The 15,586-nt window shown below is 41.7% G+C and overlaps 3 protein-coding genes and 1 pseudogene across 3 annotated transcripts; 2 read left to right on the plus strand and 2 right to left on the minus strand.

Moving 5' to 3' along the window:
- Positions 1-154: 154 nt before the first annotated feature.
- LOC125224183 (G-type lectin S-receptor-like serine/threonine-protein kinase At5g35370) lies at positions 155-3,005 on the plus strand. Its single transcript, XM_048127544.1, has one exon. The coding sequence runs from the start codon at positions 236-238 to the stop codon at positions 2,828-2,830; it is 2,595 nt and encodes an 864-aa protein (XP_047983501.1). The 5' UTR covers positions 155-235; the 3' UTR covers positions 2,831-3,005.
- Positions 3,006-3,245: 240 nt separating this feature from the next.
- Positions 3,246-4,205, minus strand: LOC125224186 (glycine-rich protein 2-like). The gene has a single exon (XM_048127546.1). It carries the CDS (start codon positions 4,013-4,015, stop codon positions 3,425-3,427), a length of 591 nt encoding a protein of 196 aa, XP_047983503.1. The 5' UTR covers positions 4,016-4,205; the 3' UTR covers positions 3,246-3,424.
- A 3,312-nt stretch (positions 4,206-7,517) lies between these two features.
- LOC125224185 lies at positions 7,518-8,505 on the plus strand (annotated as a pseudogene).
- Positions 8,506-8,660: 155 nt separating this feature from the next.
- Positions 8,661-12,882, minus strand: LOC125224184 (chaperone protein dnaJ A7A, chloroplastic-like). The gene is made up of 8 exons (XM_048127545.1): positions 12,783-12,882; positions 12,280-12,394; positions 11,218-11,350; positions 11,089-11,146; positions 10,386-10,428; positions 9,973-10,021; positions 9,796-9,876; positions 8,661-9,676 (listed from the first exon to the last, which is right to left on the minus strand). Exons 2-8 carry the CDS (start codon positions 12,384-12,386, stop codon positions 8,834-8,836), a joined length of 1,314 nt encoding a protein of 437 aa, XP_047983502.1. The 5' UTR covers positions 12,387-12,394; positions 12,783-12,882; the 3' UTR covers positions 8,661-8,833.
- Positions 12,883-15,586: the final 2,704 nt, after the last annotated feature.

Raw genomic sequence — 15,586 nt, forward strand, 5'->3', positions numbered from 1 at the left:
ACATGTTGCAGCTTTTCTTGATTAATTTACACCACGTTTGCGTCACTCCTCGCCGAAATCCCTCTATTTTATGCTTCTATTCACTTCATCTTTCTCTTTCACATTTCTTGAAATTAATACTAAAACCGATTTTATAAGATACAGAATGAAAAACTAATCCATAAGTCAACTCTGTGATGGAGACAGATGAGTTGAGTTATGATCTTCTTGATTTTGATTCTTGTGTTCATTCATTATGATGGATCTCTCTCTCATCTTCCTTCTTCTCTCTCTCCATCTCTCTCTTGCATCCGCCGCTCTCTTCCCGGAGTTCATATATCCAAATTTCACAGCCACACATCTCAAATTCATCGACTCCTCCGGCGCGTTCCTCGTCTCCCGGAATGGAACGTTCAAGGCCGCCATGTTCAACCCCGGGGCTCAGCAGCTCCGGTTCTACTTCTGCGTCATCCACGCCGCGTCCAACGTTGTCACCTGGTCCGCCAACCACGACGCGCCCGTGTCGAAGTCCGGGAGCATGATGCTAACGAGAAACGGCCTTGCCGTGGCCGACGAACATGGGAGCGTCAAGTGGTCCACTCCGGCCTTCAAATCCCCAGTCTTTGCCCTGCAGTTGACAGAGACTGGAAACCTCATGGTCCTTGACCAATTCAACGCGTCTCTGTGGGAGAGCTTCAATTCTCCCACAGACACGGTTGTGATGGGACAGAGGTTGCATATAGGGACAACTCTCTCGAGTTCTATATCGGCCGACGATCTATCGACAGGCGGATACAAACTTGTCCTGACGGATTCTGACGCCGTCTTGCAGTGGAGGAATCTGACGTATTGGAAGATGTCGATGGACGTGTCGGTGTATGTGAACTCCTTTGCGATGGTCGGGTTCATGGAGATGAACCAGTCGGGAGTCTACCTGTCTGACCACGACGGATCTTCCGTTGTGGTCAGACTGAGTCTGCCACCGGACACTGGCTTCAGACTAGCCAGGATTGACCAGTCTGGCCAGTTCTCCATCTTAAGCTACTCAGGAGCAACTCAGAAGAAGGATTTCGTCATGCCTGTTGAAAAGTGTCGTGTCCCGGTCGTCTGTGGGACGAACGGATTGTGTAGCCGTGGGGCATCTGCAGACAGTCCTGTCTGCACATGCCCCACTGGCTTTCGAGCAACTCCAAATAATTCGACCTTTTGCGTTCCATCTGACAGTGCTTACTCGTTACATGTTTCCTGCGGCCAGTCTGATCTGCCGGAGAGTTCAAATTCTTCGAATTCAAACTACTTGCAGCTCGGCCACGGTGTAGACTACTTTGCGAACGAGTTCGTCGCGCCTCAGAATTATGGGGTGGATGTGTCGCATTGTAAAAACCTCTGTTCAGAAGATTGTTCTTGCTTGGGATTCTTCTTTGAAAATTCGTCCGGTTCGTGTTACAGGCTTGAAGGTGCGGTCGGATCAATGATGATGAGGGCCACGAGCAGCCGCGTGGGGTACGTCAAGGTTGTTGTGCGATCCGCACCGCCGGGTTTTGGTGGTTCGGACCATGAAGAGGGGCTACCTTTAGTTGCAGTGGTGCTACTACCTACTAGTGGACTCTTTGTTTTGTTTGTTATTGGCATTCTTCTGTGTAGAAAGTATAGCCGAATCGAGGTCGACTTCGTGAACAATTCGAAGACCTATTCGAAGTCCATGTCGTTCGATGATCTCGAATTCTCAATCCCTGGTCTACCCCTGAGGTTCGACTACGAGGAGATTGAACGAGCAACGGAGAATTTCAAGACGAAGATTGGAACCGGTGGGTTTGGAACGGTATACAAAGGCATGCTTAAAGACAAATCACTTGTTGCTGTGAAGAGGATTACTAATTTGGGAGTGAGAGGTAAGAGTGACTTTTGCACTGAGATTGGTGTGATTGGAAGCATTCATCATCTCAATTTGGTGAAATTGAGAGGCTATTGCACTCAAAGGAGGCAATGGCTCTTGGTGTACGAGTATATGAACCGCGGCTCGCTCGATAAGACCCTGTTCGGGAATGGCCCGCCTCTCGAGTGGGAGGAGCGGGTCGAGATCGCGCTCGGGGCCGCGCGGGGGCTCGCCTACTTGCACAGCGGGTGTGAGCACAAGATCATTCATTGCGACGTGAAGCCAGAGAACATACTCCTGCACGACCAAAATCAGGCGAAACTGTCTGATTTTGGCCTTGCTAAGCTTCTCAGTCGTGAAGACTCCAGTCTCTTCACGACCATGAGAGGCACTCGGGGCTACCTGGCGCCGGAGTGGCTTACGAGCTCCACAGTCTCAGACAAGACTGATGTGTATAGTTACGGAATGGTGCTACTAGAAATTGTTAGCGGGAGGAAAAATTGTATGACGAGGGCGAGGAGCCATAGCCTCGACGAGGACAACTCCTCCCAAGGAACCGCACCATGCGAGTTCGTTTACTTCCCACTCTACGCATTAGAGATGCACGAGCAAGGGAGGTATTCGGAGCTAGTCGACCCGAGATTAGTTGGTAGAGTGACGAGCCAGGACGTGGAGAAATTGGTGCGTGTGGCGTTGTGTTGTGTTCAGGAGGAGCCAGGGCTCAGGCCGTCCATGACGAGCGTGGTTGGTATGCTCGAGGGAAAAACACCGTTGGGCGCCGTCGAGATCGAAGCGCTCAACTTTTTGCGATTCTACGGCCGAAGGTTCGTCGAGTCATCTGTTGCACCGGAATCCGGAGCGCTTAGTGACGTTATGGTGTTTCCAGATGCAAATGTTTCACATGGTAGCAATGTATCTATGTCTACTGCAGCTTTTTCTTTCATCTCATCCCAGAATATCTCTGGTCCAAGATAAAGAATATAGCTTACATATTTATATATTTGTTATTCACATTTCTAAGATGTAAATTTGTTTCTTGTTGCATATACATGTATAAGAGAGAGTGTATTATTTTTGTGTGATTTTGCTAGATTAATTCTCAAGCTACCTAGCAAATGAAATCATTTAGTAAGTCGGTTTCTATGTCCAATATTACTTCATTTTCATTGACGTTAATGTCACATAAGTAAATTGTCAATAATCGAGACTCTAGAATTTTGATGGTTATAAAATCATAGTACCAAATTAGTAGTTTCATGGTGTTACTTAAGTAAGACGTCAATATTCATCGGTTGTTCATCGTGTCATGTTAGTAAGATGTTTACCAATGTAATCAATAATTTGATAGTGTGATGTAAGTAAGATGTTAACTATGTCAGAGACTCAGGAATTTGATTGGTTGTAAAATTGTATTAAATCAATAATTTGATACAAGTTGAATACATAATCAGAAATTGGAGATAAAAAAATACATTGGTATAACCGTACAACAAGAAATTATTAAAATCGAAATCAAATGAAAGATTTATGTAAGTTTCCACCCAAATTCAAAGTAAAATTGCAACAAAATCAACTTTGGCAATCCCTCGCAAAGTGCCCTTCTTCGCCACAATTGTAACACTCTCTTCCACCACCGCCGCCGCGACCTCTTCCGCTACCGCCGCGTCCGTAGCCACGGTAACCACCATCTCCCCCATCGCCACCTCTGCCTCCCCCGCGGCGTCCATAGCCACGATAACCACTATCTCCTCCCCCATCGTCGCCGCCGCGTCCATAGCCACGGTAACCACCATCTCCAGATTCTCCACCTCCACCGCCGCCGTCGCCATAGCAATCCCTAGCCAAGTGGCCGATCCTCCCGCAGTTATAGCACTCCACTCCATCACCGAACCTACCTCTCCCTCTGCCGCGTCCGCGGCCGCCGGATTTCAGATCCCTAGCGACGATCGCGACGTCGACGGCTTTGCTCCGGCCGTCGTCGCGGCAATCGACGGCGAATTCCACCCGCTGGCCCTCGCGCAGCGTGCGGAAACCCTCGGATCGGATCTCGGTCTGGTGCACGAAGAGATCGTCGCCGCCGGCGTCCGGCGAGACGAATCCGAAGCCTTTCTGGCCGCTGAACCACTTCACGGTCCCCGCCGATCTCGCCGCGTCCGCCATTAATCGGAGAATCAATTCATGAAAATGAGAAAGGAATTGAATCAATTAAGCGATGGCTGAGGTGAGCTGCGGAGAGATGAGATTTTAATCATTTTATGGATGAAGATGATTGGGAGAGATTTATCCATTTTTGAAGTGAAATGAAATAATTAGGATTTTCGATTGGCTGTGGAAAATTGACGTGTTAATCTGTGAAGATGATCCATCTTCAAGCTTTAATTATGGACCTACATGATCGACACACTGCGTTAACATCAAGCATTCTCTCTCTTTTTTTTCTTTTTGATTTTTTCTCTTTTTTGCTTTTGCTTTTTTTTTTCAAATTAATTTGTTATACACATACATATTGTTTATATGTGGAGATTTGATCACTTTAGAGTCGTTTCTATCTATGTTTTCGGTAGGAATAGAACATTTTGGATTGTTTTTTTGTATGTTTTTTGTGCTGATTGACCATTTTGAATTTGGGTCGGCCTTGTATATGTTTCATGTGGGGGGATTGGTCACTTTAGAGTCTTATCTCCGTGACTCCATGTATGTTTTCGGCAGAGACTAGCCTCTTTGGATTGTCTCTATGAATGTTTTTGGTCGAGATTGGCACTTTTGGATCGTCTATATGTACGTTTTCTGTTTTGCTATCTAAAAGTGTATAGTAGGCGGGTGACTTGTTCTAATTGGCGAATTCATCCTCTTGTTAATGTTTTTTATGTTGAGGATGTATCACTTTTAGACAAAATATAGTTTTATGCTGTGTTATGAACATGTTGGGGTCCGGTTTGCCTAAGAGCATCCGCATCGCTGACTCGATGTAGGCTCGGTCTCGTCTCGACGAGACGAGCCAGCATCGAGACAGCGTTGCGAGGCTCGTCTCGTCTCGACGAGACGAGACATCTCGTCGCGCGACACGTGGCGCGCGCTGGAGCATTGCGTGACGCCCACTCGCCGGCCCGCGAGTGGGCGTCGTAATTATGACGTAATAATTTTTTTTATAAATTCGAAAAATTCGAATTTAATAAAAAAAAAAAAATTCAAACGGTCAAATGACCGTTGGGAACAAAACGGTCGAATTTTTAAATTTTTTTTTCTTTTATTCTTCTATAAATATACTCCATTCACCATTTTACACACAAACACTACTCTCAAATTGTTTGAAAAAATGTCCGGCGATGGAAACTCCAGCGGCGGCGGCGGGCTCCGGCAGGCGGCGGCTCCGGCGGGTTCGACTTGAACTCGTTCGACGATTGGGCGAGCATGTACAACTGTTTGGGTACTCCCGGTTCGTCGCCGGGCACCCAAGGCTCGACCACCCCGCCGGCGTACCAAACACCACATTTTGATGTGGATGCATACTATCGTCCCTCCCCCCCAGAGGTACGGGCAATCGCCGGGATTATCCCAAATTCCGGAGAATTTTTTGGCGCCGAACGCAGTTTGCCCGACCCCTGGCCAATTGGTGGAGGCTCCGGCTCCGGCAAGGATCAGCCTCAGGCTCGGCGTCAATGCCGAGGAGTAAGAGGAGGAAGAGGAGGAAGTGGAGGCAGAGGCTGTGGGAGACGGCAGCCGTCATCCATACAGCCAAGCCGAGACGTTGGCTCTGTACGACGCTTGGATCAGCGTCTCGTACGATCCTGTCGTCGGGAATCAACAAACCCACAAGTGTTTTTGGCTAAAAGTCACCGAAGTTTACAACGCACGAAGGCCGAAGAATACCGTTCCCCGCAACGTGAAGATGCTCCGCAGTCATTGGGACCGATGCGACAGAGATGTCAAAAATTTTTGCGCGATATACAGGGGAGAAGAGGCGAATTATCAGAGCGGAGCCAGTGGAGCCGACATTCTGAGAGCGGCGTTGCGGGTCTTCAAAGACGACGTCGGCAAAGATTTCAAGCTTGTCGATGTTTGGTCGCAAGTCCACCACCTTGAAAGGTGGGCTGGCGGTGTCGAGTCGGGCTCGAAACGCACGAAGCGCACGGCGCGTGGCCACTACTCGTCTAGTGATGGCGGCGAAGGCAACACCTCACGTGAGGGCACGCCAACCGATGATGCAGGGGGGTCTTCTTCCGGTACACGACGTCGGCCGCAAGGGACCAAGGCGGCGAAGGCGGCTAGAGCGAGGGGGAGAGGGAGAGAGGGGGAGGGGCCGCGGCGAATCAAGCCAGGCGGGCGAGGGCTCGGGCTCCGGCACGGGCATGGGCTCGCACACCCTAATGTCCATGTACCTGGTCGCCACGATGGCGGACCTTTCAAAAATGACTCCTGGCCAAGTTTCAGCCCATATGGCCGGAATTGAGTATATGAGAGCTCAACTTGGTATAGGTGCACCGCCGACTTCGGGGGATGATGATTCGCCGGCGGAGTAGTTTTTATAGTTTAATTTAGAGTATTTTAATTATGTATTTTTTTTATTTTTTAGGATTTTAAATTATGTATTTTTTTTATTTTTTAGGCTTTTAAATTGTAATATTTATTTTATTTTAATGAAGTGTGTTTTTATTAATTGAATTTGTTGGAATTAAAAATAAAAAATGAAATTGAATGAATAGTTAAGAGATGGTTAAGAGATGGAGGGATGCAGGTGTTGTCTCTTAGTTAAGAGAGACAGCGTGGCGGATGGCCTAACACCCCTTTCTTGTGGTGTTTGTTTAAAAAGTTGTATGATTGTCTAAGAATAATTCAAGTTCGGACAAGTAATCTTAAGCAATCAAAAGATTATTTCGTGCAATCTTCAAGACGTCACAAACGAGAGTTTCGTTGTCTAGACTTTAGTGTCATTGTTCTCATGTATAAAAAACGCCACTAAAGAGAATTCACCATGTCTTATGCATGTTGTGTTGAGGTTTGAATGTATAATGTCGGATTTGTATTCGAGTTTGAGAAATTTTCTTAACATGAGACCGTCTCCAACCGTACTCCATAAATGAATTTTGGTGTAGAAATCTTCTCCAACCATACACCAAACTCAAACTCATTTTTTATGTTTTTTGTGAAACAACACCAAATATGGTGTTACTGCAAAAATTTTGTAAGACAATAACCTAAAATGGTGTAAATTTTGAATTTGGTGTAAATGATTGGAATAAAATTACTTTTTAGTGTGACATATACTCAAAATGAGTTTGAGTATGGTGTAAATAGTTGGAGACGGCATGCGTACTTGATTAATTGTCCAATCAAGTAGCGTGATGACTGATATGTCGTCTCATCCGTTTAATATTATGCTTAGGTTATGTGTTGTCTATCCAATCAGATATGGACTTTTAATTGTATTCATCGATTAACATAAAATTAATTTACACGAATTGTGAATTTTCAAGAATTAGTGCTAAGCACCTTCACTTTTTTTAGGCGGACTAAGTTCAATAATGCTCATTAAAACTCATAAGAATGTCGAAAGAATAGAAAATATTATATAACTTTGAATATATGCTAAACTTCGATGCACCACTATTAGTAAAAAAATTATTCTATTTTAATAAATATTTTCACAACTTCTAGTGCTTCTCATTCTTTAGTACATGTACTATAATTTTTTTCACCTATAAATTCAGTTCATAAATGAATTATGTTTATCGTCCACATTAATCTTCACACATCCTAACTGTAGAAACAAAATTTGGAGAAATTATGGAACTCTTCAAAATTCTTTATTTTCCATTATTTTTTGTTTCAATTCTTTTCACATCAGGTAATATTTATGTATATGTACAGCTACATTTTTTGATTTAATATTTTCTTTTTCTCGAGAGATTTTTTCTAATTAATTCGAATGATTTTTTGCAGGGCCAAAACCTTCCGATGGTGCAAGAGTTTTCACCATCGTCAACTACTGCCGGGAAACGATATGGCCGGCGGTATATCCAGGCGAAAATTTCAGCGGCAGCGGCTTTGCCCTAAAAACCGGCAAAAGCCACACCTTCACCGCCCCCGTGAACTGGTCCGGCCGCAAGTTCAACCGCAGCGGCAACGGCTGGTGTGAGACCGGCAGCTGCGGCTCCAACCTCAAGTGCGGCGATGCCACCGGCGACACTCCAGCGTCGCTAGCAGAGTTCACCCTGGCTTCGCTGGACTTCTACGACGTCAGCCTAACCGAAGGCTTCAACTTGCCGGTGACGGTGATGCCGATAAACGGCAGCCAAGGCAATTGCAGCGCCGCGGGCTGCAACGGCGGCAACGTCAGGCCGAGCTGCCCGAAGGAGCGGGGGGCGTGTGGTGGGATGCAGGAGCGCGTGCGACGTTTTCAAAAAGGACAAGTATTGCTGCAAAGGGGCGTATGCGAATCCGGTGACCTGCCGACCGACATTCGTATTCGACGATCTTTAAGAAAGCCTGCCCGATTGCGTACAGCTACCCCTACGACGATCCTAGCAGTATTTTGGCGTGCGTGGCCACAGATTACGTTGTCTCCTTCTGCTCCTCCAAATAACTAGTACAATCTTTTCCGATTATATATATAGTGAACTTACTATTTATAATAAAAAGTGAAACGAGACTCTTATTACCAACAAAAAGAGAAGGTAGCACACCAAACTAATTTTTGGCCCAATGAGCTTTGTTCGAATGGCTCAGCAAGCTCGGGCCGGGCCACCATACAACAGGCCAAGCCCAATTCCATCACAATACAATTGATGTAAAAGTAAAAGGGAGAGATTCGAAGTAGGAATACCTTATTCCAATGGCAAAACACCAAACTAATGCCAAAATTTCAAGAATTCTTTTTTCTCATGTAGATTCACTGAGGTAGCAATGTGCCTTATAAATGGCTATAATTCTACAAATACAACATCTATCACTAAAGTTTGATAAATATTGCAAATATAGTTACCTCACACTGGGAGCCTTCTCCTTCTTCAGGCCAGCGAGTTGCTCGATGAGCTTCCTCTCGTCGCCACTCAGTCGCTTCGGGATCTCGACTTGCACTTTCACGAGCTGGTCGCCCCTCATGTTCCTCTTGTTGAGAAGCGGAACGCCTTTCTTTGCCATGACCAAGGTCGTCCCCGGTTGCGTGCCCGACGGAATTTTGAGGTCCACCATTCCATCGACGGTTGGCACCTGGGTCGTCGTTCCTAAGATGGCATCTATATAAGAAACCTTGCACGTATAGAGAATGTTGGTGTCGTCCCTTCTCAGAACGGGGTCGGGGAGGACATCAATGGTGACAAAGAGATCTCCCGGGGGTCCCCCTTTACGTCCGGCATTTCCCTCGTTACGCACCCTCAAACGGCTTCCAGAATCCACCCCGGCCGGAACTTTCAAGCTGATACGCTTCGACTTTCTTACTCGGCCTTCGCCCCCACATGTGTTGCAAGGAGTTGACACTTCTCCCTCTCCGCCACAAGTCGAACAAGTCATGACCTGTTGGAAGACACCTAGTGGCGTCCTCGTGGATGCTACAACTTGCCCTTGGCCTCCGCAAGTGCTGCACTTGGTTGGAGTTGTTCCCGGTTTCGCCCCCGAACCATTACAGGTGCTGCAGCTCTCGAGACGGGTTATTTCAATCTCCTTCTCAATGCCAAACACTGCATCTTTGAAGTTGAGGATCAAATTGTAGACCTGATCTTCGCCTTCAGTGGCTCGGCTGCGGGATCCCCTTCCTCCCATACCACCCATACCACCCATGCCTTCGAATAACGACTCGAATATATCAAATGGGTTGTTGAAATCCTGCCATTGAAAGTAGACAAATGTTAGAATAATTGTAACATGAACAAACCATCAAGTTACCGACAAATAAAAACATTGAGACATTTCGCCCTATCATTATTTTCCGTTCCTCGACTTACCCCCATTCCCATGCCGGCACCTTTAAGCCCAGCCTCACCATACTTGTCATATATGGAACGTTTCTCATCATCTGATAAAACCTGTCACAGAAATCATGATTTAGAAAATTTACACATCAAATGCTCAAGAAAAAAATGTGAAGTGCATAGTATATTTTATAAGGATCGGATTCCTACCTCGTAAGCATTACTGATCTCCTTAAACTTGTCTTCCGCTCCCGGTTCTCTGTAGTTCAGATGTATATCTTAAGAATAATGTTTCAAGTTTTTGAAGTTTTGTATCATTAAAGAAAACCTCAAACATAACAACCACAAAACAAACATCCTTCAGCAACAAAATTGCCATGTTAATGGTTCTTAATATCAGCTTAAATATTTAATGCCAGCAATTTTAGTATTTTATTTACATATCAGTTTCATAGCTCATTCCTCGAAAAGGTCCCAGAAAATACGAACAAGTAAAAGAAATGCTAATTTGAACATGAACACCAAAGAAACTTATAAATACGAGTAATAAATATACAAAGAGAAGGAAGGAAGTAATGGAAGGCTAGAAGCCAATAAAAACCAAAGGTTGCATCATGACTTACTTGTTCACATCAGGGTGATAGTTCCGAGCAAGCTTTCGATATGCTGAAAAAGAAAGTGAAACAAATGAGATATAGATCAAAGCCTATGCTGCATAAGAATAATCTCCAACATAGAAGCAGTAAGCGTAGTTTAAGAAAAAATATCGACTAGTTCGATGGCATTACTAGGATGCAGATTTGACTAATTAAAACAGGTATTAGGAGGATGCACATTTATCATTCAGATTTTCAAAAACTCAAAACGCGAAGATTTCTAAATGTGGAGGATTGCAAATAATGAAGGAACGTGTTATAAAAACATTTACTACTAAATTGAGAGGATAATACAGTGATGATGCACAATGTTCAAAGGAAACATCTTTACGTTAATTCCCAAAATGAGAAGTCGGCAGAGAAGTGATACATGGCAGGAATTAGAAATCTGATGTAAACAGAGTAAATTGACTGAAATTAATTCGTCGATTAAGTCATTTGGGCAAGACCGATTAGCACAACTAGACTAAATTAGGTTGTCGATCAACTGATTTAGGTAAGATTAATCAATGCCTTACGCAAATGGTGGAGGTAAAAAAAATAGAAAAACATGCTTAAATGTGACGCAGAACATTATTGAACCATATTCAATATTGAATCAATATATTCTTCTCAGTGCTCGGGCAACAGATTTTACGGATAAGCAAAAAAGAGTCCAGCTAACACTAACCACTTTTGATCTCAGACTTGTTTGCATTTTTAGAGACACCAAGGACAGAGTAGAAATCCTGCACGGAAAAAAAGTCACTCGTGAGTATATGTGTGGGGATACATAAACCAGATACAGTTGCAAACTCACTTTTTCAGCTCGAACAACAAGGCGCGCGCCTCTACTCTGGCGTGGTTTGATGTATGATGCTGAACCAAAAAGTTCACCCAAGGGTTTCTGAGAGAAAATTGTTGAACTTAGCGATGGGGCCCTTTTGGACAAACTGCACACAATAGAGAACAAGGTGAACGAGAGATTCTGCGAACAGGATATCATGTCCTTTATGGTAATTTGAGCAATGAGAGGAAAAATCGGAGCCTAAAATACTAATTTATGAATGTACAGGCAATGATAGAAAGAACTCCACAAAACGTCAAAAACATATAATCAGCACAAAAGAGATCGGAGAATGTTCCAGTATCCTTGTGATGTGACTAAACTAAATGAAAGAGAAAGAGAAAGAGAAAGAGACAAAACATATTGATGCTCATGGTCGTTGGACGATGGGCGGTTAGGGTGCACATTTGCAAGGCACAGCAAAGTAAAAGAGGGAAAATAATAAACACGGCATTGTCAAAAGTGAGCTCAGACAAAAACATACATGTGTCAATAGCGTGACAGGCGTGTGCATAGGGAAAGAAAGGAAAAGTGACACGGAAAGGTATTAGTAAGACAAAAACAATATTTATTGCAAAACAGGGAGTATAACTATGACCTATTACTAATCATCCATTTGGAAGTGGGGATCTGAGGATTCTACGTCTCACATTCTATTAATTAGTCTTATCCTAAACCTCAACATGCTAACGAAAATGAGAATAAAAAACGAGTGCACTTAAAGCAAGTACTACTAGCTTTAGGACAAAAAGAAAGGGGGAAGCCATTAATGAGCACCAAATTTTTCCCAGCACAAACAAATAAAAGCATCAATAACCAAATTCTTATGCCAGGATCATAAAATACTAGCATAACCAACTGCAGCTATTTAACCGATAAAAGATGCCTCTAAACAAGCATCAATAACCAAAAAATGCTTGAGCTCAAACATCGTAAAAACCTTAAGCACCACGAACTGCAGTTACTCAACGAACTAAAGATGGCACTAAATACATTAAACCTAAATTTTCCAAAATTAACAATTAAACAACCTACCAATGAGTCGACAACGATGCTCGAACTACAGCAGAGGATCCGAATACGAGCTGAGGCTGAACTCCCCACATCACAACCCGCATACTTCCACAAGTAATGCCAGCCATCCAATGCCCTGCTCATTTGGACCAAACAACAACGAAAACCTCAATTAAGCAAAAAAAATTAAACTTTATCACTCTATCGTATTTTCTTTCCCATTCTCACCCATCCCTAATTCCAAAAGCAGAAAAAGATAAAACCTTAATTGAAAAACAAACATCACATGCCCTCATAGAATCTTTTTTGAGACACCAGACCTTAGCGGCCATTTTCCAACTCCGATTCAAACATCTCACAAAATCATTTAGAGAAAACAGTAATGGAATCCAAGCTCACTGAATTAGGCAACCTAACTAAAATTAGTTCGATATCTCAAAACACATATGAAGAATTCAACGGGGAAATTCACTGAGCTCTGATAAATTAGGAGATTGGAAATGAAAGATTGAATTTTTATTCACCTTTTTGAGTGGATATACCGCGTCGAAGAGGTGAGGAAATTGGAGAAAACCAGAAGCTTGTAGAGAAGAAGTTGGCTTAACCAGAAACGGGAGCTTCAGCATAGGGCTAATCGTTTTCATTTTCTTATATACTCACGGAGCGGGTCTGGATCCGACCCGGTTCAAGATTCTAGAAAATGGGTCGGTTCGGATTCATGGATGCTCCGAATCTTTAAGATGAAAATTCAGGTTATGTTGCTTAACATGTGTATCATTAATGTTGGAGTATTTTTATTAATTAATTTATTTAAATTTATTTGTGGGTTATGATTTATGTTAGTACTATGATTGTGTGGATTTATTTAATTTTTATTTTGCTGAGTTATAGTTTATTTTAGTAGTATTACTTTTGTATAATTCTGTGGAATAAGACTTTTACTGTGTATATTTTTATTATTATCATGTAGTGTGAACTTAAATTGAGTCATATTATTATCAGTTTGTGACGCATTTGTTATATGTGTGAATCATGTGTTGGGTTATTATCATGTAGTGTGAACTTAAATTGAATTAAATTTTAACGTATCTATATATTTATGTGTGAATCATGTTTTGTGTGTGTGGCGCGAATTCCTAATTGATCCAGATAGGAGAACCATGTGGTTTGAATAGTAGTATGAGAGAAGAAGCCAATTTGTTTGAATAATTAGTTCATCATGCATTAAGATTAAGACAAGAAGCCAATTAATTGACTATACTAGTTCATCATACATGAAGATTCGAGATTCTTCCCACTTACTTCAAAAGAACCAAACACCCACGCTTACATATATTTTATACACACTCCCAACAGGCCAACACCATATTATATGGAATAGGATCAAGATAACATGAGCTGTTTATATAATACACTATGCTACATTTGCAAAGATAAGCATAAGTAGGTATTACTAATCCATCGATAATGTTGGAAGTGTTTATAGGGCTTTGTTTATGCGCCAAACACTACTAGTGATCGTCGGTAATTCAACGTATTCACTTGCATAATTAATTCTATCTTCTCTTTGAAGTGTTTTTTGGTAACGGTCATAAAATGTTTGTTGGTCGAAGGTTTTGGTCTTTTAGCTGTTGTAAAAGTTGATGTGTTGATGAGGCGCCATGATGATGAAGCCTTTTCAAGTCCTTCTAAGCGTGAGCTTTAGAAAAGAGACATATATATTTACACACCACAATCGTATTTCTACGTGCAATTGCATCCATCACTAGAAGCATTGGTTTGTTCGACTATCAGAATCCAATTAAGTTCGTCGTTGGTGTATGGTGAGTTTGAGGTGCTTGCACGCTAAAGACAGTGTGTCAATCTGATAGCACCAACAAATATGTAATTTATCTGACGGAAAGAGGGTTTTCTCGACCCAACTTAATGCTAGTTTGTCTTAATTTCCACATCATATCCTATATTTCTTGCAGTTTTTTATTTTTAAACTTTGAATTTGGGTTGACTTGTTGAATGAATCTCCTTACCAACGGCGACTAGCATTTATTGTGAATCTGTCTTAATGTACTACTATAGACTGAAGTTGACGAACGTGTGAAAACATTATACTACTATTCAAATGCTTATTGTTTGAAATTATCAACAGAAATACGCTGATTTTCAGGTAATTTGAATAATGGAAAATTTCGCAATTTTTCTGGCAGCAACTTATTCAGTGAACGCGTATATATTCAAGGAGGAATGTAATCAAATGAAAACTCTAAATATTTTACAAATTCAACTATGATTTGGACCATTGAAAAATGTCAACAAATCACAAAAAAGCATCAACAGGAAAATGCCAACAGAATTTCAATGATAGTCAATGATTGATGTTGTATTGATATTGTATTGATATTGTGTTGATACTGTGTTGACATTAAAATCTTGAAATTTTACACTGTGTTGATATTGTATTGAAACTGTGTTGAAGCTGTGTTAATGAGTTTTTGGTTTGTACAATATATAAGTTTGCACTTTATCACCACCTCAATCCAAGAAAGTGACATTAATTAATTAATCCACGCAAGTTTGGCTTTTAATCATAAATTCCAACGATAATTGCAACAATCCAAAAACTTTAAAAAATTAACAAGAAATGATTTATTTTTGTGTTATCTAACAAATTAACCTCCTATGAGTAAATTACTGCGAATGTACTTTGATGCTAAGACCAAGACTGTTCAAGGTCTTCGTCTCGATATGTAATTAATTAATTTTGTTATTTTATTCCACAAGTTGACAATTCTTTGCTTTAGTTAATTGCAATAAGACAAATCTTGTTGTCGAGATTTTAATTTACTTTTAATTACTCCTATGATAGTAATTATATCATGCTTCGTCATGAATTATGATGTCATTATTAATGTAGTGGATGCAGAAAAAATTATAAGTATTACTCTTATTAAACCTATTTTTTCCGCTTATATTAGTATAGTACTAGTATATACTACTCCATATGATTATATTTCTTCTCAAACTCATTTTTTGCAGACAAATTTCTTTATTATTTACTATTTATTTATGCAATTTCACTACTGGTTAATCTTTGAAGCCTCTAGCAATTTGGTTATCAACAGAAGATAAGAATATACTCACTAACAAATTAAGAAAATAATCCAACAATTAAATGTGCAGCATTTTGGTTTTAGAAATTAAACTTTGACGAAACTCATATAATATTGTTTGCATATTTAATAATAGGGCAATGTTTGAAAATAATTAAGATGAAGATGCACCATTAATATATCCTAGTACTTGGAATGAAATATTTAAATACAAATGAAAG

The sequence above is a fragment of the Salvia hispanica genome, chromosome 4, assembly GCF_023119035.1.
Source record: "Salvia hispanica cultivar TCC Black 2014 chromosome 4, UniMelb_Shisp_WGS_1.0, whole genome shotgun sequence".
Classification (NCBI taxonomy): domain Eukaryota; kingdom Viridiplantae; phylum Streptophyta; class Magnoliopsida; order Lamiales; family Lamiaceae; genus Salvia; species Salvia hispanica.

Excerpts from the sequence above, each read along its gene's own strand:
- LOC125224183 (XM_048127544.1), top strand. The coding sequence starts at position 236 with ATGATGGATCTCTCTCTCATCTTCCTTCTTCTCTCTCTCCATCTCTCT.
- LOC125224186 (XM_048127546.1), bottom strand. The coding sequence starts at position 4,015 with ATGGCGGACGCGGCGAGATCGGCGGGGACCGTGAAGTGGTTCAGCGGC.
- LOC125224184 (XM_048127545.1), bottom strand. The coding sequence starts at position 12,386 with ATGGCTGGCATTACTTGTGGAAGTATGCGGGTTGTGATGTGGGGAGTT. Across the intron at positions 9,877-9,972 it reads AGATCAGTAATGCTTACGAG|GTTTTATCAGATGATGAGAA; the intron begins GTAGGAATCCGA and ends TTTCTGTGACAG. Across the intron at positions 9,677-9,795 it reads GTGCCGGCATGGGAATGGGG|GATTTCAACAACCCATTTGA; the intron begins GTAAGTCGAGGA and ends TTTCAATGGCAG.